Source organism: Trachypithecus francoisi, unplaced genomic scaffold, assembly GCF_009764315.1.
Source record: "Trachypithecus francoisi isolate TF-2019V2 unplaced genomic scaffold, Tfra_2.0 Lachesis_group5, whole genome shotgun sequence".
Lineage (NCBI taxonomy): Eukaryota > Metazoa > Chordata > Mammalia > Primates > Cercopithecidae > Trachypithecus > Trachypithecus francoisi.
In genome coordinates, this window is record NW_022681470.1 from 26157185 (window position 1) to 26184710 (window position 27526).

The window sequence follows — 27526 nt, forward strand, 5'->3', positions numbered from 1 at the left end:
TCATGGGACTGAGCCTGGGTGTAAGGTCTGCATTAACTCTGGTTAGTGTCAGAATTGAATTGTAGAATAGCTAGTTGGTGCCTGCAGAAAATGGGGAAATTGTTTGGTCTTGAGGAAAACAACCTAAACATCTGGTGTCAGAAGTGATGTACTGAGTATTGAGAGTATAGAAGGAAAAACAGTTTGTTTTTTCTTACTCTACCTCACACCATATAAAAAAGGTAAAAATGAATCAAACTGGCTGGGTGCAGTAACTCGTAACGCACGCCTGTAATCCCAGCACCTTTGGGAGGCTGAAGCAGGTGGATCAGCTGAGGTCAGGAGTTTGAGACCAGCTTGACCAACATGGAGAAACCCCGTCTCTACTGAAAATACAAAAAATAGCTGGGCATGGTGGCGGGCACCTATAATCCCAGCTACTCAGCAGGCTGAGGCAGGAGAATTGCTTGAACCAGGGAGGTGGAGGTTGCAGTGAGCCGAGATATGCCACGGCACTCCAGCCTGGGTGACTGCGAGACTCTGTTTCAGAAAAAAAAAAAAAAAACTTTGTCTCTTTTTATTGAGATAGGGTCTCACTCTCTCACCTGGAGTGCAGTGGTACAACTTGGCTCATTGCAACCTCCACTTCAGGGGTTCAAGCAATTCTTGTGCCTCAGCCTCCTGAGTAGCTGGGACTACAGGTGCATGGCACCACATCCAGCTAATTTTTGTATTTTTAGTAGAGATGGGGTTTCACCGTGTTGGCCAGGCCAGTCTCAAACTCCTGGTCTCAAGTGATCCTCCTGCCTCAACCTCCCAAAGTGTTGGGATTACAGACATGAGCCACCGCACCCAGCCAGAACTGTCTTTTATAGCTTTGCCAGAATGCTTACAGTGATTGTCCATTCTCCATCACACTTGTATGCTTACCTTTGTCCTCTACCCCTTACATGCTCTTACATGTATCAGAAGTACTATTCCTCTACACACTGGATTCTTGTATACTCTGAAATATCTCACATATTCTACGAAGGAATGTAATCTTTATAATATAACTAAGAGAAAGGATTTTGCAACCATACAGATCAGTCTATGTGAACAAAATGTTCATGTCTATATACTTTAGTTTCCTCCTCTGCAGAATGACACTAATAGGGTTGTCATATATGATTACATTATTTATATAAAGCATTTATAATACATTTTAAAATGTTTTAAGCTCTCAATAAAAGTTAGCTAATTTTGTAACATACCTAAAAGAGTATTACACATAATTGCTATTTTATCATTTCAAGTTTTATTTCAGATTCGGGGATACATACATGCGTTAGTTACACAGGAATGGTGCATGTTGCTGAGGGTCTGGGTGTGACTGGTCCCATCACCCACATAGAGAGCACAGTACCCAATAGTTAAGTTTTTCAACCCTTGCTCCCTTCCCTCACTCCCTAGCAGTCCCCACTGTCTACTGGGGACATCTTTATATCCACGAGTACACAGTGTTTAGCTCTCGCATATAGGGTGTATTTCTTAAGGTACTAACAGGTGGAATTAGGCCTACCCTATTGCTTAGCTTGCCATGATTATTCAAATCCAAAGTTGACATAAATAGGACTTTAAGGCCGTGAACCAGGCTTGTTTAAGGAGTCACTCCTTCAAATTTATGAAATGTTCCATTGTAATTTTTTAACAATAATAGGAAGTATGAATAGAAATCTGTACCTTTCTTGTGTTTTCATCTAGAAACATTAATAAAATAATTTAGAAGTAGAAAGACATAGAATTCATTTGTTCAATTGGTTACACAGACTAAGACAGCACAACACATAACACTGTGAGAAAAAAAATTTATTTTGTTCTAGTATTAAAAAAATTCACTGTCAATAAAAGATAAATACCATTTCCATAATTTAGAGTACAACCAAAGTACACAGACCATAAGAAATTATATCCAAAATTTTGATAGCAGCTGCCCACTGAAATATTTAATAGAAACTTTCAGTTATAATGATCAGTAAAACGAAAAGGTTTGGCTTCTGACATATATAGGTGGTGCTGTAACTGTTTAGAACGCTTAGCTTCTAGTCGGAGCTGTCTAGTTCTCTCTCTGACAGCTTGTTGCTCTGCTATTTTTTCTATTCGTTTCCTTCTTAGCCATCTGTAGAAAGAGGCATGATCAGATTTGGTGAGTATCAACCTGAATACACTCTTCATGCTATAAAGTTACTACTATAGACAAAATAAATGGACATTTCTTTACAATGAAATACTGTCACAACACAACTTTTTAAGTATTAATTGAAAAATGTAGATTACACCCAAGGCTCAACAAGAAAGGATAGTTAGATTTGGGGTCAAATGTTTGAAATTATCTGTCTTATGATGAACTGCCAACTTAATTGGTTTTTTAATAATAAACACTATTTTATGTGTGCTGTAGGTCCTATTCTTTTTTTAAAAATAGGATTTCTTACTATTTGGTAGATTTCAAATAACTAACACTTTGTAACTAGCTGTATTCTAAAATATTACTTAGCTAGGTTAAGAATACTGTCATGCAGAAATTCTGCCTTACTCTTCTTACAGGTAAATTATAGAGCTTTTAAGTCCACAAAATAGTTCTTAAAGTGAAAAATAAGCCAAACATGAAAACATCAAAAGTAGGAAAGGAAAAGTCCACATTCTAACAAATTCAAGTCTTAAACCTTGTTTAAATAATAGCAAAAATAACTGCATATACACATATACCTGGTATATAAGTGTGTATGTGGTATGTGTGTGTGTGTGTGTATATATATGTGTGTATATATATATATATATATATGCACATACATATATACCTGGGTTTTTTTTCCGAAATCTAAACAATAAGTGTATTAGAAAAAAAGAAACTTACTAAATATCATAATCTCATGATATGTGGTTCTGAATTGGCTACTAGTTTAAGCAAATAAACTGTAACTCATTTATGGGTCAGCTGGGGAATAAATGGATATGGGTTGGATATTAGGTAATATTGACAATGAAAAGCAGATTGCAGAATAACATATACAGTATGATCTCAGTATTTTGATATTGAAAATATATGTACAGAGAAATACTTAGACAGTATGCACACTGGTGCTAACAGTCACAATTTCTGGGTGATGAAAAAGTAACTTGAAACTGCTCCATTTTTACAATGCACATTTACTGTTTCTGTTATAATAAAAGGGTATGTTAGAAAAAGAAAAAGGAGGCTGGGCATGGTGGCTTACGCCTGTAATCCCAGCACTTTGGGAGAGCAAGGTGGGCAGATCACTTGAGGTCTGGAGTTTGAGACCAGCCTGAGCAACATGGTGAGACCCCATCGCTACTAAAAAAACACAAAAATTAGGCAGGTGTGGTGGTGCACACCTGTGGTCCCATCTACTCGGGAGGCTGAGGTGGGAGAACCACTTGAACCTGGGAGGGTGAGGTTGCACTGAGCTGAGATCATGCCACTGCACTCCAGCCTGGGTGGCAGGAAGGAAAAGGAAAGGGGAAAGGAAAAGGAAAGGAAAGGGGAAAGGGGAAAGGAAAAAGGAAAGGAAAGAAAAGAAAAGAAAAAAGAAAGAAAGAAAGAGAAGGAAGGAAGGAAGGAGAAAAAGAAAGAAAGAAAAAGAAAGAGAAAAAGAAAAGAAAAGGAAGGAAGGGAGGGAGGGAGGGAAAAGAAGGAAAGAGCAAAAGAGACGAAAGAAGGAAATGAACTTCAAACAATTGGACTCAATATTCACATTTTGTCCCCCAACTCTCCCCATGCTTGCTAGCAAAAATATGCAGCCACATCTGTATTATCAGAATTAGGCAATGCAGTGTCTTACCCACATAACTAAAAAAAATCAGGTTTGCCTTAAATTACCAAAATATGTACCCAAATCTCCTTTGGTCTATACAGATTTTCCTCCTTAGTCCACCTTTCTTTTACTGGTAAATGCAACTTTTATTGGTTGCATTTATTGGTAAATACAGTGCATTTATTGGTTGCATTTACTGATAAATTCAGTTTTTCTGAGGGCTCTGTAAGAGAAGCATAACCAATCTTCGACCCATTTCTCACAGAAACAAACAAACAAACAATAAATGATAAGGCATCAAAGGCTATCACACTGGTGCTATAAGAAATAATTTAAGTATTTAAAAGTATCTTGAAGAAAAATTGGTATGCATGTATATAAAACACTCCATATATGTAATATATATAATGGAGTTAAGGAATTACACATTTTTTTTTTTTTTTTTTTTTTTTTTTTGAGGCGGAGTCTTGCTCTGTCGCCCAGGCTGGAGTGCTGTGGCCGGATCTCGGCTCACTGCAAGCTCCGCCTCCCGGGTTCACGCCATTCTCCTGCCTCAGCCTCCCGAGCAGCTGGGACTACAGGCGCCCACCACCTCGCCCGGCTAGTTTTTTTGTATTTTTTAGTAGAGACGGGGTTTCACCGTGTTAGCCAGGATGGTCTCGATCTCCTGACCTCGTGATCCACCCGACTCGGCCTCCCAAAGTGCTGGGATTACAGGCTTGAGCCACCGCGCCCGGCCGGAATTACACATTTTTAAAAGCATGAATTTAAAACTGAATAGGTACGTGCTGTAAGAGAAAACATTTGAGGGTTTTTTTTTTTCAATCTTAATTTATCATATAACTTTTTAAATGACCATGAGGAAGGAGGAGGGGGGAAATGCCCTGCCTTTAACTTACTGTTTAAAGGCCCTTTCCCGGCCTTCTGTTGCTTTAAGGAAGAATAAGCATTCCTCTTGCTTTCTTAGTTCTTCTGTCTTTCTTTCTTTCATCTGCTCTTCATGCTTTTTTTTAAGCCATAATCGAAAAGCTTGTTGTGGATCTCTGTTTTCCTGCTGATTAGAAAAACAAGCTTTACTTAGTTTAGATAAACAAGAACTACGTTTTGAAGCCCTGCTTATAGGATCCTACAAGAATACATTTCCTGCTCTTCAATTTTTCATAATAATGCCAGCCTCATTACCTGCATTCCTAGTATCCAAACCAAATACATCACGCTTAAGTTTTAAGAATATCTTTCAGAAGTTACTTAACTGCTAAGCCCATTTTTCAAAACTGTAGTTCCTATTGTGAAGGGTAGCCATAAGGATTTTCAGTCATAAGAATTTTCTTATAAAGATAACAGCCATGATAATTTTAACATAAGAAAAAGCTAGTAGGAGTGGCTTATTTCGTGCTCCCTCAAAGTTCATGATGAATATTATCTCCAGGGAATTTTCAGAAGTTGAAAGAGCTCTTATTTGGAGGAATCAAGAAGAAAAAGAGGACAGATTTGGTACCCTTTGCCCTTGGGAAAAGTGTGACCTCATGTGGATTCCTGGCTAGAATGCAAAAGGAAAAGATACATTCATTTAATACTTCCCCCAAATATAAGCTTTGTGATCGAGCTTATATCTTGCATTTCCCTCATGTGTTTCCTGTATCTTGCATTTTTCCCTTGTTTGTAACCCACATTGCCAAATATGCTCTAGTCTAATTTAGAAGATTATTCAGGATCTTTGATGCACAACTGAACTTTGTGGAGAGGACCCCTGGATCTAAAGAATCATTGCCAAACACCTGGAAGTCTGGGAATGGCTAGAAATGACAGAAAAGTGTTCAATTGGGAGTTATAGATCAAAAGAGTCCAGATACAAAGTAATAGGAATAAGTTCTGGTGTTCTATTACAGAGTAGAGTGACTACAGTTAACAATAATGTATATTTCAAAATAATGAGAAGATTTTTGAATGTTCTCATTGTAAAGAAATGACAAGTGTTTGAGGTAATATGCTAATTACACAATGTGTACATGTATCAAAACATCACACTGTACTCCATAAATACATAAAATTATGTGTCAATTAAATACAATTTTAAAGTTAAAATATTTTTAAAGAGTCAAGGATTCAGGGAGCAACAGGATACATAGGTATCCCCATTCTTTTGTTCTTTCAACAGATATTCATACTATTTACTACCTAACAAGCACTAAAGTACTGAGTTGCATTAATAAAATTAAGGTTCCCTCTCTCACACATTCTGTACTGTACAATACAGTAACCACAAGTCATAAGTGGCTATTTAAATAAAATTTAAAATTCAGTTTCCCAGTAATACTAGCTACATTTCAAGTGCTTAACAGACACACATGGCTAGCAGCTACTCTAATGGACAGTGCAAATACAGAAAATTTCCATCATCCAGAAAGTTCTATTGGACAGTGTTCTGCACAGACAGGATAAAAATAAGTGACAGACTGATTGACTGGCTGATCTGATTCAAAAGAAAATATGGGAAGGAGAGTAATAAAGGCAGCAGTGAGGAGAAAGGATGGTATTTAAATAGAAAGTGAGGGAGGAAGTTATGGGATATCTGGAGAAAAGCTGTGGTAACAATAAGAGCAAAGGAGCTAAAAGGGATTGTGTTTGGCATGATCGATAAATAGCAAAGAAGTCAAAGTGAAGCTGTAGCAAAATAGCTGAAGAGTGGAAGATGAAATCAGGGAAGTAACAGGGATCAGGTAACATATAACCTTGCTGGCCATGGTAGGAACTTCGGATTTCATTTTGAGATGAGAAGCCATTGGGGGTTTCTGAGCATAAGTGACACAGTTTATTCACCACTTTAGAAATATCATTCTGGCTGCTATGTGGAAAACAGACTGAATGAGGGAGAGACAAGGTAGAAGGGGGCTGGGTTTTTAGGCTTTTGTAACAGTCCAAGCAACAGAAGAAAATAGTGGTTTAGATTAGGGTAGTGGGACTCTGTATATGCACTGAAGATAGAACCAACATAGTTTGCTCAAAAATTGAATGGATAATATTATGTCATGCTTTAAATGATTATTTTTAAAATTATTCCAGGTTCATTAGTATAATAAAAATTCAAGAAAATGTATTTTTAAAATTTAAAGTAAATTACAGCAGAACTATCATCAAAATGATAGACTGCATTGGTACGCAAAGATGTCACTGCATAAGATCATAGCAAATAACTCTCAAAAGTGGAGGGCACCAAAATAAAAAATTAGAGGAAAATAAAAAATTATAAAGATAAAATATGAATTATATAAATAATTAGTGATGGATTAAATTATCTGATTATAAAAAAAGGATAAATGACTGAATTGGAGACTTTTGCATCTATCCATGATGAAGTAATTGGTATCAGATTTATCCTTCTGCCCTAATTAGCCATAAAGCTAGACAAAATGTATGCCGCAGCTTGATTACTGAGAGTAAGAAAACACATGCTATAACCCCCATATTCACCCTGGCTCTGAACTTGGTGATACTTTCCAGACAACAGTATAGGAAGGAGGAGCCATAGCATCAAGCAGTCATTAGTCCCACTGGGCTCATGAAACAGAGATAGGAGTCTGGGGCTGCTGAGACAGCTGAATTTCCAGGACAAGGTACTAGAAAGGAAGCAGTCATGTGGAGGGATGGTCCAAAAGTCTATGTAGGGGTTTCCCTTGGATCTTGGCAAGGCCTGGGGTGCACATGTGTAGAGTGAGGCTCTGTAAGGTCTGACAGAGAGTGGCTGCTGTTAATGAAAAAGATTACAAAGGTTGCATACTTTTGGAGACATTGAAGTTCCAATCCAATTATAGTGGGAATACTTCATTGCTTACCTTGGTCAACCACTTATAACCCTAAAAAGGCCATGCTTTGGAAGTATGGATCACGTCCTAGAGTAAGGACCATGCTCTAGGACTAAGGACAAAAACAAACTAAACCCATCCTAACGAAGCATAAAACAAAGTCTGACAGGATCAAGAGGATTCCTTACTAATTTAACTGCCTACCAGAAAAAAATTCAATACCCTTTAAAGGAAAACAGTGTATTCTAGATTTCCTTACAACTTTTTTATTGGGTAAAGATCCACAGTCTATTAACCAATTTTTAAAAATCGCTGGATATCTAAAGAAACAAGAAAACGTGACCCATAATCTAGACAAAGAGGCCTTCAATAGTAACAGATCGATCCTAACATGACATGGATATTGGCATTTAGATACAAACAGGTCTAATATTTAAGAAATGGAAAGATGAATATAAAACAGGTCTAATATGTAAGAAATGAAAAGTTGAATATAATGAATAAACAGAGAATCTCAGTAAAGAAACAGAAACTTAAAAAAATAAACTGATAGAAGGATCCAAGATGGTCGAATAGGAACAGCTCCAGTCTACAGCTCCCAGCATAAGTGATGCAGAAGACAGGTGATTTCTGCATTTCTAACTGAGGTACTGGGTTCATCTCACTGGGGCTTGACAGACAGTGGGTGCAGCCCATGAAGCAGGGCAGGGCATTGCCTCACCCAGGAAGCACAAGGGGTCAGGGAATTCCCTTTCCTAGCCAAGGGAAGCTATGACAGACGATACCTGGAAAATCGGGACACTCCCACCCTAATACTGCACTTTTCCAACGGTCTTAGCAAATGGCACACCAGGAGATTATATCCCACACCTGGCTCGGAGGGTCCCACACCCACGAAGCCTCACTCACTGCTAACACAGTAGTCTGAGATAAAACTGCAAGGCCGCAGCGAGGCTAGGGGAGGGATGTCTGCCATTGCTGAGGCTTGAATAGGTAAACAAAGGAGCCAGGAAGCTCGAACTGGGAGGAGCCCACCACAGCTCAAGGAGGCCTGCCTGCCTCTGTAGACTCCAAATCTGGGGGCAGGGCATAGCTAAACAAAAGGCAGCAGAAACTTCTGCAGACTTAAATGTCCCTGTCTGACAGCTTTGAAGAGAGTAGTGGTTTTCCTAGCACAGAGTTTGAGATCTGAGAACGGACAGACTGCCTCCTCAAGTGGGTCACTGACCCTCGAGTAGCCTAACTGGGAGACACCTCCCAGTAGGGGCCAACTGACACGTCATACAGCTGGATGCCCCTCTGAGATGAAGCTTTCAGAGGAAGGATCAGGTAGCAACATTTACCGTTCTGCAATATTTGCTGTTCTGCAGCCTCTGCTGGTGATACCCAAGCAAACAGTGTCTGGAGTGAACCTCCAGCAAACTCCACTAGACCTGCAGGTGAGGGTCCTTTTAGAAAGCAAATTTAAAAACTGAAAGAACATCCACACCAAAACCCCATCTGTACGTCACCATAATCAAAGACCAAAGGTAGATAAAACCACAAAGATAGGGAGAAACCAGAGCAGAAAAGCTAAAAATTCGAAAAATCAGAGTGCCTCTTCTCCTCCAAGGGAACACGGCTCCTCCCCAGCAATGAAACAAAGTTGGATGGAGAATGACTTTGATGAGTTGAGAGAAGAGGCTTCAGACGATCAGTAATAACAAACTTCTCCGAGCTAAAGAAGGATGTTCGAACCCATCGCAAAGAAGCTAAAAACCTTGAAAAAAGATTAGAAGAATGGCTAACTAGCATAAACAGTTAGAGAAGACCTGAAATGACCTGATGGAGCTGAAAACCATGGCACAAGAACTATGTGACGCATGCACAAGCTTCAGTAGCCAATTTCATCCAGTGGTAGATAGGGTATCAGTGATTGAAGATCAAATGAATGAAATGAAACGAGAAGTTTAGAGAAAAAAGAGTAAAACAAAATGAACAAAGCCTCCAAGAAATATGGGACTATGTTAAAAGACAAAATCTACGTCTAATTGGTATACCTGAAAGTGACGGGGAGAATGGAACCAAGTTGGAAAACACTCTTCAGGATATTATCCAGGAGAACTTCCCCAAACTAGCAAGGTAGGCCAACATTCAAATTCAGGAAATACAGAGAATACCATAAAGATACTCCTCGAGAAGAGCAACTCCAAGACACATAACTGTCAGATTCACCAAAGTTGAAATGAAGGAGAAAATGTTAAGGGTGGCCAGAGAGAAGGGTTGGGTTACCCAAAAAGGGAAGCCAATCAGACTAACAGCAGATCTCTCGGGAGAAACACTACAAGCCAGAAGAGAGTGGTGGCCAATATTCAACATTCTTAAAAGAATTTTCAACCCAGAATTTCATATCCAGCCAAACTAAGCTTCATAAGTGAAGGAGAAATGAAATCCTTTACAGAAAAACAAATACTGAGAGATTTTGTCACTACCAGGCCTGCCTTACAAGAGCTCCTGAAGGAAGCACTAAACATGGAAAGGAACAACTGGTGCCAGGCACTGAAAAAGCATGCCAATTGTAAAGACCATCAATGCTAGGAAGAAACTGCATCAACTAACAGGCAAAATAACCAGCTAGCATCATAATGACAGGACCAAATTCACACGTAACAATATTAACCTTAAATGTAAATGGGCTGAATGCTCCAATTAAAAGACACAGACTGGCAATCGGATAAAGAATCAAGACCCATCAGTGTGCTGTATTCAGGAGACCCATCTCACGTGCAGAGACACACATAGGCTCAAAATAAAGGGATAGAGGAAGATATACCAAGCAAATGAAAAACAAAAATAAAAGCAGGGTTTGCAATACTAGTCTCTGATAAAATAGACTTTAAACCAAAAGTCAAAAAAGACAAAGAAGGGCATTACATAATGGTAAAGGGATGAATGCAACAAGAAGAGCTAACTATCCTAAATATATATGCACCCAATACACAAGCACCCAGATTCATAAAGCAAGCCTTTAGACACCTACAAAGAGACTTACACTCCCAAACAATAATAATGGGAGACTTTAACACCCCACTGGCAACATTAGACAGATCAATGAGACAGAAAGTGAATAACAGTATCCAGGAATTGAACTCAGTTCTGCACCAAGCAGACCTAATAGACATCTACAGAACTCTCCACCCCAAATCAACAGAATATACATTCTTCTCAGGACCACATAGCACTTATTCCAAAATTGGCCACATAGTTGGAAGTAAAGCACTTCTCAGCAAATGTAAAAGAACAGAAATCACAACAAACTGTCTCTCAGACTATAGTGCAATCAAACTAGAACTTAGGATTAAGAAACTCACTCAAAACAGCTCAACTACATGGAAACTGAACAACTTTCTCCTGAATGACTACTGGGTAAATAACAAAATTAAGGGAGAAATAAATAAGTTCTTTGAAACCAATGAGAACAAAGACACAGTGTACTAGATCTCTGGGACACAGCTAAAGCAGTGTTTAAAGTGAAATTTATAGCACTAAATGCCCGCAGGAGAAAGCGGGAAATATCAAAATCAACATTTTAACATCACAAAAGAACTAGAGAAGCAAGAGCAAACACATTCAAACGCTAGCAGAAGGCAAGAAATAATTAAGATCTGAGCAGAACTGAAGGAGTTAGAGATAAAAGAAGCCCTTCAAAAAATCAATAAATCCAGAAGCTGTTTTTTTGAAAAGATCAACAAAATCGATAGACCACTAGCAAGACTAATAAAGAAGAAAAGAGAGAAGAATCAAATAGACACAAGAGAAAATGATAAAGGGGATATCACCAACAATCCCACAGAAATACAAATTACCATCAGAGAATATTACAAAAACCTCTACACAAATAAACTAGAAAATCTAGAAGAAATAGATAAATTCCTGGACACTTACACCCTCCCAAGACTAAACCAGGAAGAAGTTGAATCCCTGAATAGACCAATAACAGGCTCTGAAATTGAGGCAATAATTAGTAGCCTACCAACCAAAAAAAGTGCAGGACGAGATGGATTCACAGCCAAATTCTACCAGAGGTACAAAGAGGAGCTGATACCATTCCTTCTGAAACTATTCAAATTATTAGAAAAAGAGGAATCCTCACTAACTCATTTTATGAGGCCAGCATCATCCTGATACCAAAGTCTGGCAGAGACACAACAAAAAAAGCGAATTTTAGACCAATATCCCTGATGAACATCAATGCAAAAATCCTTAATAAAATACTGGCAAACCGAATCCTGCAGCACATCAAAAACCTTATCCACCATGATCAAGTGGGCTTCATCCCTGGAAGGCAAGGTTGGTTCAACATACACAATAAATGTAATCCATTATATAAACAGAACTAAAGATAAGAACCACAAGATTATCTCAACAGATGCCCAAAAGGCCTTTGACAAAATTCAACAGCCCGTCATGCTAAAAACTCTCCATAAAACTAGGTACTGATGGGACGTATCTGAAAATAATAAGAGCTATTTATGACAAATGCATAGCCAATATCATACTGAATGGGCAAAAGCTGGAAGCATTCCCTTTGAAAACTGGCACAAGACAAGGATGTCCTCTCTCACCACTCCTATTCAACATAGTATTGGAAGTTCTGGCCAGGGCAATCAGGCAAGAGAAAGAAATACAGGGTATTCAAATAGGAAGAGAGGAAGTCAAATTGTCTCTGTTTGCAGATGATATTATTGTATGTTTGGAAAACCCCATCGTCTCAGCCCAAAGTCTCCTTAACCTGATAAGCAACTTTAGCAAAGTCTCAGGATACAAAATCAACGTGCAAAAATAACAAGCATTACTATATAGCAATAGTACAAACAGAGCCAAATCATGAGTGAATTCCCATTCACAATTGCTACAAAGAGAATAAAATACCTCGGAATACAACTTACAAGGGATGTGAAGGACCTCTTCAAGGAGAACTACAAACCACCGCTCAAGGAAATAAGAGAGGACATGAACAAATGGAAAAACATTACATGCTCATGGACAGGAAAAACCAATATTATGAAAATGGCCACACTGCCCAAAGTAATTTACCGATTCAATGCTATCCCCATCAAGCTACCATTGACTTTCTTCACAGAAATAGAAAAAACTTCTTTAAAGTTCATATGAAACAAAAAAAAGAGCCTGCATAGCCAAGACAATACAAAGCAAAAAGAACAAAGCTGGAGGCATCATGGTACCTGACTTCAAACTATACTACAAGTATACAGTAACCCAAATAGCATGGTACTGGTAACAAAACAGATATATAGACCAATGGAACAGAATAGAGGACTCAGATAATGCCACACATCTACAACCACCTGATCTTTGACAAACGTGACAAAAACAAGAAATGGGGAAAGGATTCCCTATTTAATAAATGGTGTTGAGAAAACTGACTAGCCATATGCAGAAAACTGAAACTGTACCCCTTCCTTACACCTTATACAAAAATTAACTCAAGATGGATTAAAGACTTACACATAAGACCTAAAACCATAAAAACCCTATAAGAAAACCTAGGCAATACCATTCAGGACACAGGCATGGGCAAAGACTTCATGACTAAACACCAAAAGCAATGGCAACAAAAGCCAAAATTGACAAATGGGATCTAATTAAACTAAAGAGCTTCTGCAGAGCAAGAGAAACTATCATCAGAGTGAACAGGAAACCTACAGAATGGGAGAAAATTTTTGCAATCTACCCACTGGACAAAGGGCTAATATCCAGAATCTACAAGGAACTTAAATTTACAAGAAAAAAACAGCCCCATCAAAAAGTGGGCAAAGGATATGAACAGACACTTCTCTAAGAAGACATTTATGCAGCCAATAGACATATGAAAAAAAGCTCATCATCACTAGTATTAGAGAAATGAAAATTAAAACCACAATGAGATACCATCTCACACCAGTTAGAATGGTGATCATTAAAAAGTCAGGAAACAACAGATGCTAGAGAGGATGTGGAGAAATAGGAATTCTTTTACACTGTTGGTGGGAGTGTAAATTAGTTCAACCATTGTGGAAGACAGTGTGGCAATTCCTCAAGGCTCTAGAACCAGAAATACCATTTGACCCAGCGATCCCATTACTGGGTGTATACCCAAAGCATTATAAATTATTCTACTATAAAGACACATGCATATGTATGTTTACTGAGGCACTATTCACAATAACAAAGACTTGGAACCAACCCAAATGCCCATAAATGATAGACTGGAGAAAGAAAATGTGGCAGTTATATGCCATGTAATAGCATGCAGCTATAAAAAAGGATGAGTTCATGTCCTTTGCAGCGACATGGGTGAAGCTGGAAACCATCATTCTCAACAAACTAACACAGGAACAGAAAACCAAACACTGCATGTTCTCACTCATAAGTGGAAGCTGAACAAATGAGAACACATGGACACAGGGAGGGGAACATCACACACTGGGCCTGTCGGGGGGTGGGGGGTTAGTGGGGACATAGCATTACGAGAAATACCTAAAGTAGATGACAGGTTGATGGGTACAGCAAATCACCATGGCACGTGTATACCTGTGTAACAAACCTTTACTTTCTGCATATGTATCCCAGAACTTAAAGTATAATTTAAAAAAATAATTAAATACAAGTGAATACTAAGTAAAAGGAGTGGACTGCTGGACCAGAAGATTCAAATATATGACGTCTGCACAAACCACTTTAAATATAAAGCCACGGATACATTGAAAGTAAAATATGAATAAAGTTATACCATGCAAAGAACACTGGTGTGGCTACATTAACCTCAGACAAAACAGACTTCAGGATATGAGGGACATTTCATAAAGGGAAAAGGTCATTATCAGGAAGACATGAAGTCCTAAATGTATACCCACAACATTTAAAATACATGAAGCAAAACTCAACAGAACCAAAGGAGAAATAGGCAAGGGGCACAATGATAGATGAAATTATTAACACTATTTTCTCAGTAATTCATAGGAAAAATGGGGGAAAACAATAAGCATGCAGAAGATCTTAACAACACTATCAACCAGCTAGACTACATTGACATTAATACATTACCTCCAATGCAGAATACACAAGGTATACAAGTACCTATGGACAGTTAACATAGACTATATACATACATACATTTTCATGTGTGTGTATACATATATCGCACTGAGCAAGAGAAGCAAATTTCAAAACAATGATGGAAAGACGTTTTTAGCTATTTTTCTTAAAAATGGCAATAAAAATTACATCACCTAAGATCTTTTATTCCTCCAATGTAAAAAAGGTCATTCCACAATCTATAAATGCTAAAGATATTTTCTGGAAACTATGACTCACATTATACAGGATGTCCCACAGAAATAATCAACATAATGCACTTATTATAGCAATGTATTAATAAGCCAAATTAATCAGCTACCAAATTGTGCTATATTTCAGCTTCAGTAGAGACAAAGTTCATAAAAGTACTTCAGAATACTATTAGCTTGTGATACTATTTCTCATTAAAATCTATTTTTGAGACTTGAAATGTAGCAAAAAATACTACATATACAAAATAAATATTCAAAGGGAAATATATAACCATGTCTTCTACATAAATATTTTGCAATAAATTATGTTCAATGTGACTCATGTTTCCTGAGAATACAATCCAAGATTACCTTTATTATGTACAAATATAGCACAATTATGTACAAATATTGCACAACAGAACATACTGTACATTTATTTTTGCAAATACCCCATTTAAAAAATTCAATACACGGAATGCCATGAGGCCTTAAGGCCCATCATCGTCCAAGAAGCTATCAGCAGTATGGCCATAGCTGTGTTTTCCATGGTCACTGACTGAAACATAAACTCCTATTGTCTTCTATACCTTTAATCACTACAGCAATATGCTGTGCTGTTTCTTTACCCAATCCCAAATTCCTCCTGTCCTTCATAACCCCTGTTAGTTCTCTGTAATTCCTATTCAATGATATAAAAACTCCCAAATAACATCCATCCTCCCAAGTCACTGAAAGGGATCTGGCCCTAAATTTCCTATCTTATGCAAATTTTGATTCTCCCCCAAGCCACGTCTTCTCTGAAACAGAAGCTGCATTTTCTGCCATACTTCAAGTACTTCAGTGGTTAGACAAATAAATTAATATTCTCTTCATTCCCCCATATGTCTTCGAAATTGTATTTCTCCATTTTCCTGAGAAAACCCATTCTCCTTTGATATTTGTATCATTTGGCACTATTAAAGATACTTATCTAACCAACTCTGATCACTCCTGACTCAATATTCCTCTCCATCCCAGTCCCAAGGTATATTTATAACTACATAGAAGAGCCATTGAACATCCACCCCCACAGACCTTTGATTCTCTCATCTTCTATGCCTTTCTCCAAAACACTTGCCACCTATTTCTATGGCCATATCCTCGTCGCACAAACTACTCCATCCACAAACTACTCTGAAATCGCTAATTTCCTATCTCCAGTCTCAACATTTCTCCTGAAAACTAGATAAATTTCTCCAACTAATCTTCAGTATCTTCACCTGGATATTTTGTGCGTACCTGAAACTCAACGATTTAAACTGGTCACCCCTCCCACGAGGAGTGCAGTAGGCTTAAGCAGATTCCAGCTGAGAAGCTGTAAGAATCTGCGTGTTCTAGGGTTCGGACGCTAGGCCCCAGTGGCCTGGATTTTCTAGTGGGATCTTATGATCCATGGGTTGCACAGTTCTGTGGAAAAAGCAGTTTCCCCTTCTGGGTAGCGTGCTCATTCACTGCAGTCCCTTTGCTGGGGGGAGGGGGTTCTCCTTTCCCGTGTAGCTCTCAGGCAGGGCACGCACTACACTATTCTTCCTTCTGTCCATGGGTCACGCCAGCCTTCTAGTCAAGTTTGATGAGAGAACCTGGATACCTTGGTTGCCAGTGAAGGATTCACACGCTTATTATGTTTTTTTCCGATGGGAGCCTCTAATCCCCGCTGTATCTAGTCAGCCATCTTGGCCGCATCACTCCTACTATTTTTACCTCCTTTCCTTTTCTTAATGAATTGGATTGAAACATCAGAATACAGTTATTTAATATAGAACCTTACATGTTTCTGACTATAACAGGTATGCCTAGAGTATTTCCCCATTATAGTGTTTATAATCTGCATTTTATTAGAAATTTTTAAAAAGAAATTATACCTTTGCTATATCTTTCAAGATAATATTCTTTTGTCTACTTACTGATGTGATGAATGATATTAGTAGATCTGTTATTACTGATCCCTAATTTCCTTCCTAAAATAAATCTTACTCAGCATATTATTATTTTACTATATAGTTATCAAATTTCTCCATATTTTCTCTTTTAGTTTATGTCTTTTCTGCCTTGCTTGTGAAAGCACTGCCCATCCCAAGATTTTAAAAAGCTAAAAACTTCCACAAATGGCATAATAAACACTGTAACAAAAAATATATTTTCAGACTAGGAAAAATTATATAACATATCAATAGACAAAGGATCAAAATTTCTCCCATAGAAAGTACCTCTTCACTACAGCACTGTTAACTAGCGCAACATCGGAACCAACCTAAATATCTACAAATGAAGAATGGCTTAATAAATTAACATTGTAATATCATGCAGCTATTTGAAAAAGAGAGATTTAAACATAATGGCCTAGAAAGAGTTCCATGATGAAGTGAAAAAAACTGAATAAAACTTTTGTCATGTAAATATATAAATATAAGTAAGAAATAAAACAATTTGCACCACGCTGTTAAAAGTAGTTACCACTGGAGATGAGCCTGGAAGAGCTTAGGGTTGAATTTTCAACGTTTACTTTACATATATATCTTTTTTTAATAAGGATATGGATGATTTTTAAATTTTCTCTTGGATTTTCTGTTTTTTTAATTCTTTTAAATTAAATAATTTGGTGTCTTTAATTTGCTAAAGATTTACGTAAGATTTCTATATGTCTAGTCTTAAGTGAGATCAGTCTGTAGGGTTTTGTGGGGGGAGGGGGGTGTATCTTTGTCCTGTTTGAATACCAAAGTTACACCTTGAAAAAATGAATTGATAGTTTTCTGTTTTCTATTCCATCAAAGTCTGAACAAAATAAGAATCATTTCATTTTCACAAGGCCTCTTAGAACCTAATTGTAGTTATCTGCATGTTGCATCTTTTGCAAGGGTAGTTCTTGAACAACTTTTCTACTACTTCCATAGGCTGTTAGTCTGATATCCAGACTCCCTTCTGTAAATAAGTTCAGCTTTCATATCTGTATAAGCCTATTTTTCAGAGAAATTTTACTTACTCTACTGTTCATGACTTCAATTTCCTTTGCTCGTTGAATTCTCCTCATTTCTAAGACCTGCTTTCTTTTCTTTTGCAACCATGCTTTAAATACTATGTCATTCTCTCTCTTTTTTTCTTTCTCTTCTTCTATTTTTCGTTGCTCTTCCTAGTAAAAGAATATGAAAAGACATTACTAAAAGATTAATAAAATTGTATGAATTATCAGAGAGATATATTTTGAGATCTGAAATTAGGATTCCCTGATCCTAAAATTTTCCATCAGAAAATTGGTCCTTCTAGGCCAGACGCAGTGGCTCCTGCCTGTAATCCCAGCACTTTGGAGGGCCGAGGCAGGCAGATCACTTGAGGTCAGGAGTTTGAGACCAGCCTGACCCACATGGTGAAACCCCATCTCTACCCAAAATACAAACATTAGCTGGGCTAATTTAACAAGTTCATAGTTAAATTTTCTTCAAATAATGGAATTCTAAGTGTTTTCCTTACATTTTGACAATATAGCAAGACTTTCTAATTCCTTTTGATTGAACAGAAAGAAGAGAGGAAAGGAAAAATTCTACCAAACAGCGTAAAATATATTTGAGAATATATACTATTTTCTGAGCCCTAAAGTAGCCTATATTATAGAAAATATAAATGAATTTATTAAAGATTAAATTTTATATTATTTATACATTTCCATTTCACACAAAGGACTCTGGATGCTTTGCATGAATACAGTATGACAAAAAATGATTATCTTTCCAAGGGGAACATTCAGGTATATTACACAGAAGCTAACAGCCAAAGCACTGATCGTTAACGGAGTTGCCAAAGAGAACACTGAAATGATGCACTTAGGTTAGAAAGACAGAGTATAGCAACCCAACCCAGAAAATGTGTGCATAAAAAAGCAAAGCCTTCCCCTGAAACCAACTAAAACATGTTAAAAGTCTTAGTACTTGAAGACCATGTCTTGAGCCAACTTAGTTATAGGATACCAACATGACAAAAGTGTATTTCAGAACAAAGAGTATGACATTCAGAAAAGAGAATCAAAATGAAAACAGAATTATCCATCCTTCACACTAAGACTAACATCAGTTCATTAGTAAAAATGCAGTGACAACTATGTAAAATCACTGGTATAACTTTTGTAAAAATATACACACATACCTACACATCTGTGTACAGCAAACATATTGATGTCATTCTCAAAAAATTATTTTGTATTGTCACCAAATTCTTATACTTTTAAGTGTTGTTTTATACCTGAATCAAGTAAACTTAGTTTGACTATTACAGCTGTTAGTGACCAAGTGAGCGAAGCTCTATAAGCATGCACCCTTTTAGGTTCTTATCGGAGTGTGCTAGAGGTTACACGTTCTTACGAAGTCATTTTTCACTTTTTTTTTTTTTTTTTTTTTTGCTAATGCAATTCCTGATTTAAATGCCAGAGATGTCCCTGATAATTTCCCATATAAAGTAGATAACACACCATTTCTCAAGGGTACCAGAGAACTGGAAATTTTTATTCCGGTTTGCTACTAACAAATACAGATATACCTTGGTAAAGTTATTTAAACTTTCCAAGATTTTCGTATCTGCAAAATGATCTGCAAGGTCACTTCTAGTGTATTATCTGCTGAACTTTGTATTTAGAATTAGACATTTTGTATGGCTCAGCTTAATACCATTAGGTTTCCAGTAAAACAAAGAATTGGAGCACTGATATAAATAATTCTGAGAAAACTCACCAGTTTAAGTCCTGGAATTCTCAATTATAAGATACATAGAGTTTCACATAAGAACAAATATGAAAAACAAGAAAATTAATTTCTGTAAGGCATTTTGGAGACCTTTCATTAAGAATGTTAGGATATATTCTTAATCTGAAACTAAAATCCTGGAAGTAAAAGAACTGTAGGCATAGAACATAATATGAAACACATGCAAGTAAAAGAATTACAGTCCAAGTCTTCCTGTTGCCTCCTAAACCTCTATACTTTGTGCCTTCATTTTTCCATCTGACATTTTATTTTTACCTATCATATCAAGATAACTTTCAGCAGTCACTTAACGTCTCGTGAGTCTCACCTTTAAAATGAAAGGATCAGATGAAGTCATCACTGAGTTCTCCGCTAACACAGATCAGTCTACTATTCTTTGTGATCCTTACAAGGACCAAAGTAATCACCATGTTCACTCCATAAATACACATTCTTAATAATCAGTCTAACAATAGATAAATAAAGAAATCAAAAGAAGTCTTCAATGGTTTGAACAACTGTTTTAATTCCCATTGCATTTATAAAACAGTAAAATATGCTCTACTTTTAATATAATGCCCACTTAGGTTCTCACCTCTCTTCTCAGCTTTTCTCTCTTTTGTTCTAATTGTTTTTGTAGTTCTTTCTGTCGAGGGGAAAGACAGTATGTTGAAGTCACTGGTGAGATATGTGCAGACTGTGTCCTGTGATTATATTTCCCATTTCCTTTACTTCGATCTGAGTTGGCAGCAGAGCTTGGACAAGTCTTGCGGTTGAGTGGTGGCTGAGGGATATAAACCAGTGGCTCTCCTGTTGATGAGTGAGTAACAACATGAATCTTTGCTGCAGAATCTTCTTTCTTGGTGCCACTGACAGAGGAGTTGGAAGATCTGAGTAACAAGTGCTGAGGGTCATTTTCTGTACTATTTGCATTATTAATGGGAGGCAAAAACCCCTGACTCGCAATGTCTTGTAAATTCAGAAGTTCAAATTTTCCATCTCTTTCTACCAGTATTGTCCTATCCTTGTTTTCTTCACAACTTGCATTAGTAAGTGACAGGAGCACATTTTCTTGTCCAAAATCATTGGAAATACATAACTGTGACAGTTTCCCAAACATATTCCTTTCGTTTTCAAAATAATTTTTAGAAGTATTAGTGTCTTCTAGTGGAGGAACTTCCAAATCAACTAATTTGTCCTTGAACTTAAGTTTTCGCTCCCTTTTATCATTCACGGGTTCTTGATTCTGTAGAAGCTTGTTAGCTTGTACAATTTTCTCCATAATATATCTCCTTACTTCCTCATCCTCTTCCTCCTCCAAGTCTTTCTGGCTTTCTAGTTTGGATTCCTGGAAAGAGTTTTCGCTATCTGAATCTGATATGGGATCCAAAGATTGAATACCTGGTACAGAAATTATGTCATTTCTTCTTGGTGAGACCTCATCCTGCAAAGATTTGTCAGGATCAGAATGCTGTTTGTTGTGCTCTATTACTATTCCATTCTCTTTTAAGTCTTGGTTAATATTCTCCTCCTTCTCACAAGCCATCTAAAAACAAGATATTTTTCAGTCAAAATTGAGATTCTTCATTTATCAGTAGACATACAAAATGGGATTTTCCTGTTCATGTAATTTATTTTATGAATGGGAAAACTTAAGTGTTTATTGCTCATAATTTGCTCATAACATTCAAATTCATACTTACGAGTATTCAAGGGAAATACATGTGACAGCAATGCAGGAAAAATTCAACTTTGAATTTGAATTTGATGTTGATTTTTAAACATTTGTATGCTAATGTATCTAACTACAAATAACAATATTAGCATTCCTTCCTCTATAAAATTTTCCTCTCTTTACATTTTCAGAAAAACAATTTTCAAAAATGTTTCCTCCTTGTAATATTTGCATTCTTCAATCAAACATCTTTCTCCCCAGACCATTTCAAGGACGAATTATTTGGTCAAGTCCTAATCACTTGAGGTTCTTTTAATCTCTTCAGACTATTATTGTCACTATAATCTGCAGGACCTATCTACATTCCAGGTCAATTTTTACCTCTAGATCAGATTTTCCTTCTTCAACTATACTCAGAAATTCCAGTAATCCATGCTAACCACCATCAGATAACTTGGCATTACATTAAAAATAATTAATTCCACATGAACCATAAACCAGTATCAGTGCAGCACAAAACTCCACTCCACTTCTGCTGTATCTAACTAAAAGCTTATATATATAAATATATAGTATACAAATGTATATAATTATAAATATTATACATAAATATATAATAGATATAATATATAAAGGTATGTAATATAAATATTATATATACATTTTTTCTCTTTGTCAAAGTTCTCTCCCTCCTAAAGCAGTCCTATGGGAGTTACTACTCTCTTCAACCCCTTAAAATCACTTTCCTCCTTCACTTGCTCATAGGTCATCCTGTGCGACAGTGAAGGTCATCTTGTCTGATAGTCAGATGTCCAACAAGCAAATAAACCTAGCCCATTAAAATGACTGCCAATTAACTGTGATTTAACTAAGATCTCTGTATCACAATTGTTCATTTTAGCCTTCTCTAGTTCATTTTTTTATTTTTCCAGTATCATGAGGATGGCAGATCTCTGGTTCATTCTTATAGTCTCTGTTTCTAAACTCTCCTTTGGCTTTTATTTCTTTTCTTTTGAAAACCTACTTTTTACAAATCTTCCCCTGACCCTCTTATGTGTCTCTAGCTCAGTCATACCCTTTTCTCAAAAGCCTCAAAAGAAGGGGTTATTACAATCATCCACTGGAATGTGTAAGATTCATAACAGCACTTTTATTTTATCCCAGCTATATATATCCCTAGCACCTAGAACAGCCTCTGATATATGATAGGTGATCATTAATACTTGCTGAATTAGAAAATGAAACAATAAATCATTCCTATTACCACTCTAATTCTATCACACTGTGCTTGGGATCTCACACCCTTCCAATCTTGAGAAACTGGTTCAACTTTACCATTCTGGGTATCTGCCTCTACTCATTCTGCTTATTTTTCTGTTAGGATGCATAAAACTCCCATTTAAAAGCCATCTTAGAAAAATCTTTACTTTTGACTCTGTTTCCATCTTCAAATATTGTGTATCCCATTTGTCTTTTCCATTATATTCAAAGTAAAATGGAACTAAGAAATCTGTAATATAAAACCTGCATTTCCTCACAGTCTTTTCCTTAACACCTTTAAAACTGGCTTCTGCTATAATAACTCTGATCATTATCCCTCTGAAGTCACCTATTTATATCCCAGTGCTATTCCTTTTCCTACTTATTGATACTTACATATACACATATATATACACACATACATATGCATATATACATATATGTTTTATAGAAATACATATACACATTATACATATATAAAGAGAAAGAAATAACCTATCTTGATGCAGGAACTGGTTAATTTTCCTGGAGTTCCTTTTTACATCTCTGATAAATAGTATATGACCATGCTTAATGGATCCACTTTTCCTAGAAGTATTCCTGTGACTCAGACTTTGACCCTTTACTTTTTTCTCTATATTCACTGCCAAGAAGACCTAATTCAGTCTTAAAGTTTTAAATATTAGCTAAAAGGTCATGTGTTTAGAGGATTTGCTTTATTTTTCATTTATTTTAATAGCATAACCCCATGCTTTTACCCAAGTTCACAGAAAGTAGGAATTAACTGTATTTTTTACTTTCAATGCAATAAATCATGATTTTAATATTTATTTATATTATTTAAATTATAATTTTATAATGGTCATTTTAGTTTTATTAAATGCTAGTGTAATAACTGTTCTCTCACTAATACTTGTTGAATTAGAAAATGAAACAATAAATCATCTGCCTATGCCTTAGGATACAACATTTAAGCAACCTATGCCTCATTTTTCTTATCTTTAAGATGAGGATAATAGTAATTTACCCAATGTAGATCAAAGAAATTTTGTGATGTTTAGATGAGATAATAATGTGAAAACCTTAAAGAATTGCAAAGCACTTTGTAATATAATTATTATGAATGCTGTTGGCAACATATACCTCTATTATGCTGGCATCACTTTTTTCATTTTCATTAATTAACCATTCCAGGTCCTTTTCAAAGTCATCTTCGTATTCTTCACTTTTTTTTGAATCAGTATCTTTAATTTCATTCATTTTCTGTTTGTGAAGAAAATATGCTATAAGATTTTAAAAGATAAGGTATATGTTATGCCCACTCTAGAGGAGGAATGGCATATGGAGATTAATGCTATAGGTAAGCTAGGTAACACAGAGAAACACAAAATGGAATGTTCAAAATGAACATGCACTTGAATACACCATAAAAGAGAGATTTGCAATGGCAAGACATTTCTATAGGTAAACATTCCTAAAAACTCTCCCACCTTCCCCCAATTCCCCAAATAATTATTGATGTTGGTTCCCTTTCCCCCTCAAGATAAAGTTAATTTTCGGTACACTTTAGGTATGCTGAATTAATAAATAGTCCACAAGTTGTTTTAGTCATTAGCTTTGCTTTGTTCTCCCCAAACCTTTGGCCAGACTAAGTTACTACTGAATAATAATGCTTAATTATTCAACTTAATTATTATTGAAAATTAACTGTTAATGTTCAACTGTATAATTATTATTTTTTTTCTAAACTATTCATTGGGCTATAATTCCTTCCAGATATTTATTTATTTTAAACTAAAAATACAAAGCAGATTTGCTAAAGGACTCAAAAGTAAGCCCTTCAATAGTTTCTAAATCAGGTTGAACACAAATTTTGAAGTGATCTGGAGAAACCAAATCCACACTTCAGAGTGAGTTTCACTTCCTAACTGCAAGACAAGCTAAATTGCTTAAGCTGTTAAGTCTAACTACCCACCAATTAAAAGCAAGGGCACCATAAATGACACAGAATAAACTAAAACTCACTGTAATCCAAAATACTTACAGTAAAAATAGCACTTTTCACAGTCACAATGCCTTGGAATAACCAGTTTTCCTTTCAGAGCAGGAATCTTGAAATTTATTATTTTAAGATGTTTGAGTTACATAAATATATATCTTTGGAACTCTTCAGTGCTTTCCCTTATTTTATGATAAACACAGTTCTGAACTCATAAATAAATGGTTGCCTGAAGACTTTAGTAGATATGTTTTATTGTTTACAGAGAATCCCACCCACATGAAAACTAAAATTTAAAATGAAAACATAAGATCTGTATAATAAATTAAAAACACAGTAATTAAAAACTTAACAGGTTGGGGTCTTTAAATCATACTAGTATGCCATAATTCAAAGGAAAAAAAAAAGTCATAGTTAAGGTAACTCTGAGAAGTAAATTAAGTCGCATCAAATCTGAAGTGCAATTCTTTTCCTGTAACTTTAGAAGAAGAAAAAAAAACCCTCATGACTGGTTCTCAAGTAAACAAAGAACATAAATTACAAACTGGTTATCAAATCCCTTAAGCCTTTCTCAAATGCGTCACAGGATATTCAACCCCTGCAATTCTTCTAATCTTCATCTCCAGGGTACTGTCCATGTGGTACACAGTCAACAAGCTAGAACAGAAATACATCTTACACAATCACTTAACACTTCCTACTTTATGCTTGTGAGTTTCGCACATTTAAATTTCAATATTTATCATCAGTAAAAATCTAGGTAAGTGGCTTAAACCAACTCTACCCTCTTAACAGGGAACCGCAGTAAGAGACGGAAATCAGTTCCTTCCTCCCTGCCTGGTAAATCCCATGTGGATAGGTGAACTGCTGATCTTTCAGTAGGAGTCTTAAACCAAGTCCATATGTATACATAATTTTGATAACTTTCTTCCAGAATTCAGGATATTCAAAAATAGTTTAATCTAAATAATAGAGTCCCGTCTTACAGCGTTTTAAACATATGCTTGCTTAAAAATCTAAGAACTGAAAGCATGTCAAAGAGAATGCCTTTTAATATAAAATAAGCAAAAACTAATCCATAACATCATGAAACCATCTGGCCCATTATTCCTGTGTACCCTGCCAAGACTGTGATCCTATAAGTTTTTAAAAAATCATAACCTGTCACAAAGTATAATGACAAATATTTTATGAACTTAAGGTGATAATTTTAATCTGTATTCAGGATCCCAAGGTACCACCAACGAAATGAGTATTACTGCCTCTTAATGGAAGCTACAATTTCGGTAGTGACTTTTTCTCCCAGGGACAAAATAATTACTTTCCACGTTCAAGAACTTTGAGAGGGGAAAGAATATGACAAAAACTTAGTCTAAGCTACCCTCAGAGAGTTTCCTTCATACGTAGAGAAGCAAGGTGTCACCAGACTTCCCACCAATGCCAGACTCGGTGGACCTCGGACTCCAGAGGATAAGACGCCACCAGAAAGCTTCTTCCCTCACGACCTACCTTCCCTCCCAGCTCTACCAGACGTTTATACCTTTACCCTCTATCCCACCATTAATATCTCCGCATCGTCCTTCCCTTCTCTCCCTCTATATCCCTCCTGCCTGTGTAAAATGCGGCGGCTGGGGTCACAGAGATGGCCAGGGGAGTTCTCCTCTCCTCCTCTTTCTAAGTTCTTGCCATTCACCCGCCTCCGCGGCAGCCAGGCCCACACTGCCATGGAAACAGCGTGCCTCTGCGTCCTCCATCCGGGCCTCTCTACGAGAGCGACAAAAACCCGCGCAGGCGCACGCGATATCCCCAGAACTCGTACCCCTCCCGGCACCCATCCCGGTGTTTGCAAAGGTACGGTCAAGCTGAGGTTTCTAAGGGGACGACCAAGGAATCCACGCATCACGAATGTTATTAGAGACTCGCGAAGTGCCGCTGTGTTGGTTGTGAAATTTCACTCTTGTAGCTATCTCTCGTCAGATTTAGAATTCCTTAGGACAACTTCTAAAACTGTATTTCTATATGTTATGTGCTTCGCATTAACGTAAAAAAGTAGTTTTTAGTTTTCATTAGTAGATAAGCAAATTGCTAATTAGTTACCATAATTTTGACCCTCAGCTTTTTTTCCGAATCAAAACCAAAACTTTACCCAAGAGAGTTGCCAAAGAAAATAGGATTTTTGTTCCAGCTTTGAGGCACGTCAAAATGGTCAAGTAGAATTTTCTCAAATTCCCGCTTATCTTTGTGTATAAAGGCAAAGCAAGATGAATTTTAGATTGTGGTGGAAGTTGAGAAGATTTTAACAACTATCCATTCCCAGCCAGAAACAAATAAGAACTGGGAGAAGTAAAAATATTTCCTCAGTACAATGCAGTGTGTTCAGATTGTTTTTAAATTGTTTATTATTAGGATTTCTATCACTTGATATGATGGAGAGCACCTTTTCTCCAAGAGAGGCAATGTAAAATTAAATTTTTAGATATTCTTCAAGTTATAGACTTAAGATTTTTTAAAATGGAAGGTTAAAATGAATTGTTTTTTTTTTTTTTGAGGCGGAGTCTCGCTCTGTCGCCCAGGCTGGAGTGCAGTGGCCGGATCTCAGCTCACTGCAAGCTCCGCCTCCCGGGTTTACGCCATTCTCCTGCCTCAGCCTCCCGAGTAGCTGGGACTACAGGCGCCCACCACCTCGCCCGGCTAGTTTTTGTATTTTTAGTAGAGACGGGGTTTCACTGTATTAGCCAGGAGGGTCTCGATCTCCTGACCTCATGATCCGCCCGTCTCGGCCTCCCAAAGTGCTGGGATTACAGGCTTGAGCCACCGCGCCCGGCCGGTTAAAATGAATTGTAACATTGAGTGCACTTCCTAGATGTGGTGTAGTTGTAATGACCTAATGTTTCTACTGCTTCAGCACTTGAAAAA

The 27526-nt window shown here is 36.8% G+C and overlaps 1 protein-coding gene across 3 annotated transcripts; it reads right to left on the bottom strand.

Annotated features, from left to right (window-relative positions):
• Positions 1-1807: 1807 nt before the first annotated feature.
• CCDC181 (coiled-coil domain containing 181) lies at positions 1808-26384 on the bottom strand. Of its 3 annotated transcripts, none has more exons than XM_033198954.1 (6): positions 26221-26384; positions 23755-23874; positions 20272-21222; positions 17930-18076; positions 4694-4848; positions 1808-2137 (listed from the first exon to the last, which is right to left on the bottom strand). In XM_033198954.1, exons 2-6 carry the CDS (start codon positions 23869-23871, stop codon positions 1978-1980), a joined length of 1530 nt encoding a protein of 509 aa, XP_033054845.1. In that variant the 5' UTR covers positions 23872-23874; positions 26221-26384; the 3' UTR covers positions 1808-1977. The 3 variants fall into 3 exon arrangements, with proteins under 3 accessions (XP_033054845.1, XP_033054846.1, XP_033054844.1); XM_033198955.1 differs by having other exon boundaries at positions 4694-4845; positions 24656-26378; XM_033198953.1 differs by having other exon boundaries at positions 24656-26378.
• Between the last annotated feature and the right edge of the window lie 1142 nt (positions 26385-27526).

What these genes read in the sequence shown, in the direction of transcription:
- CCDC181 (XM_033198954.1), bottom strand. Translation starts at nt 23,871, where the DNA reads ATGAATGAAATTAAAGATACTGATTCAAAAAAAAGTGAAGAATACGAA. An exon ending in GTGATGCCAGCATAATAGAG is followed by an intron (nt 21,223 to 23,754) that starts GTATATGTTGCC and finishes TCTTGTTTTTAG; the next exon opens with ATGGCTTGTGAGAAGGAGGA. An exon ending in TTGAAGTCATGAACAGTAGA is followed by an intron (nt 4,849 to 17,929) that starts GTAAGTAAAATT and finishes TTTTCTAATCAG; the next exon opens with CAGGAAAACAGAGATCCACA.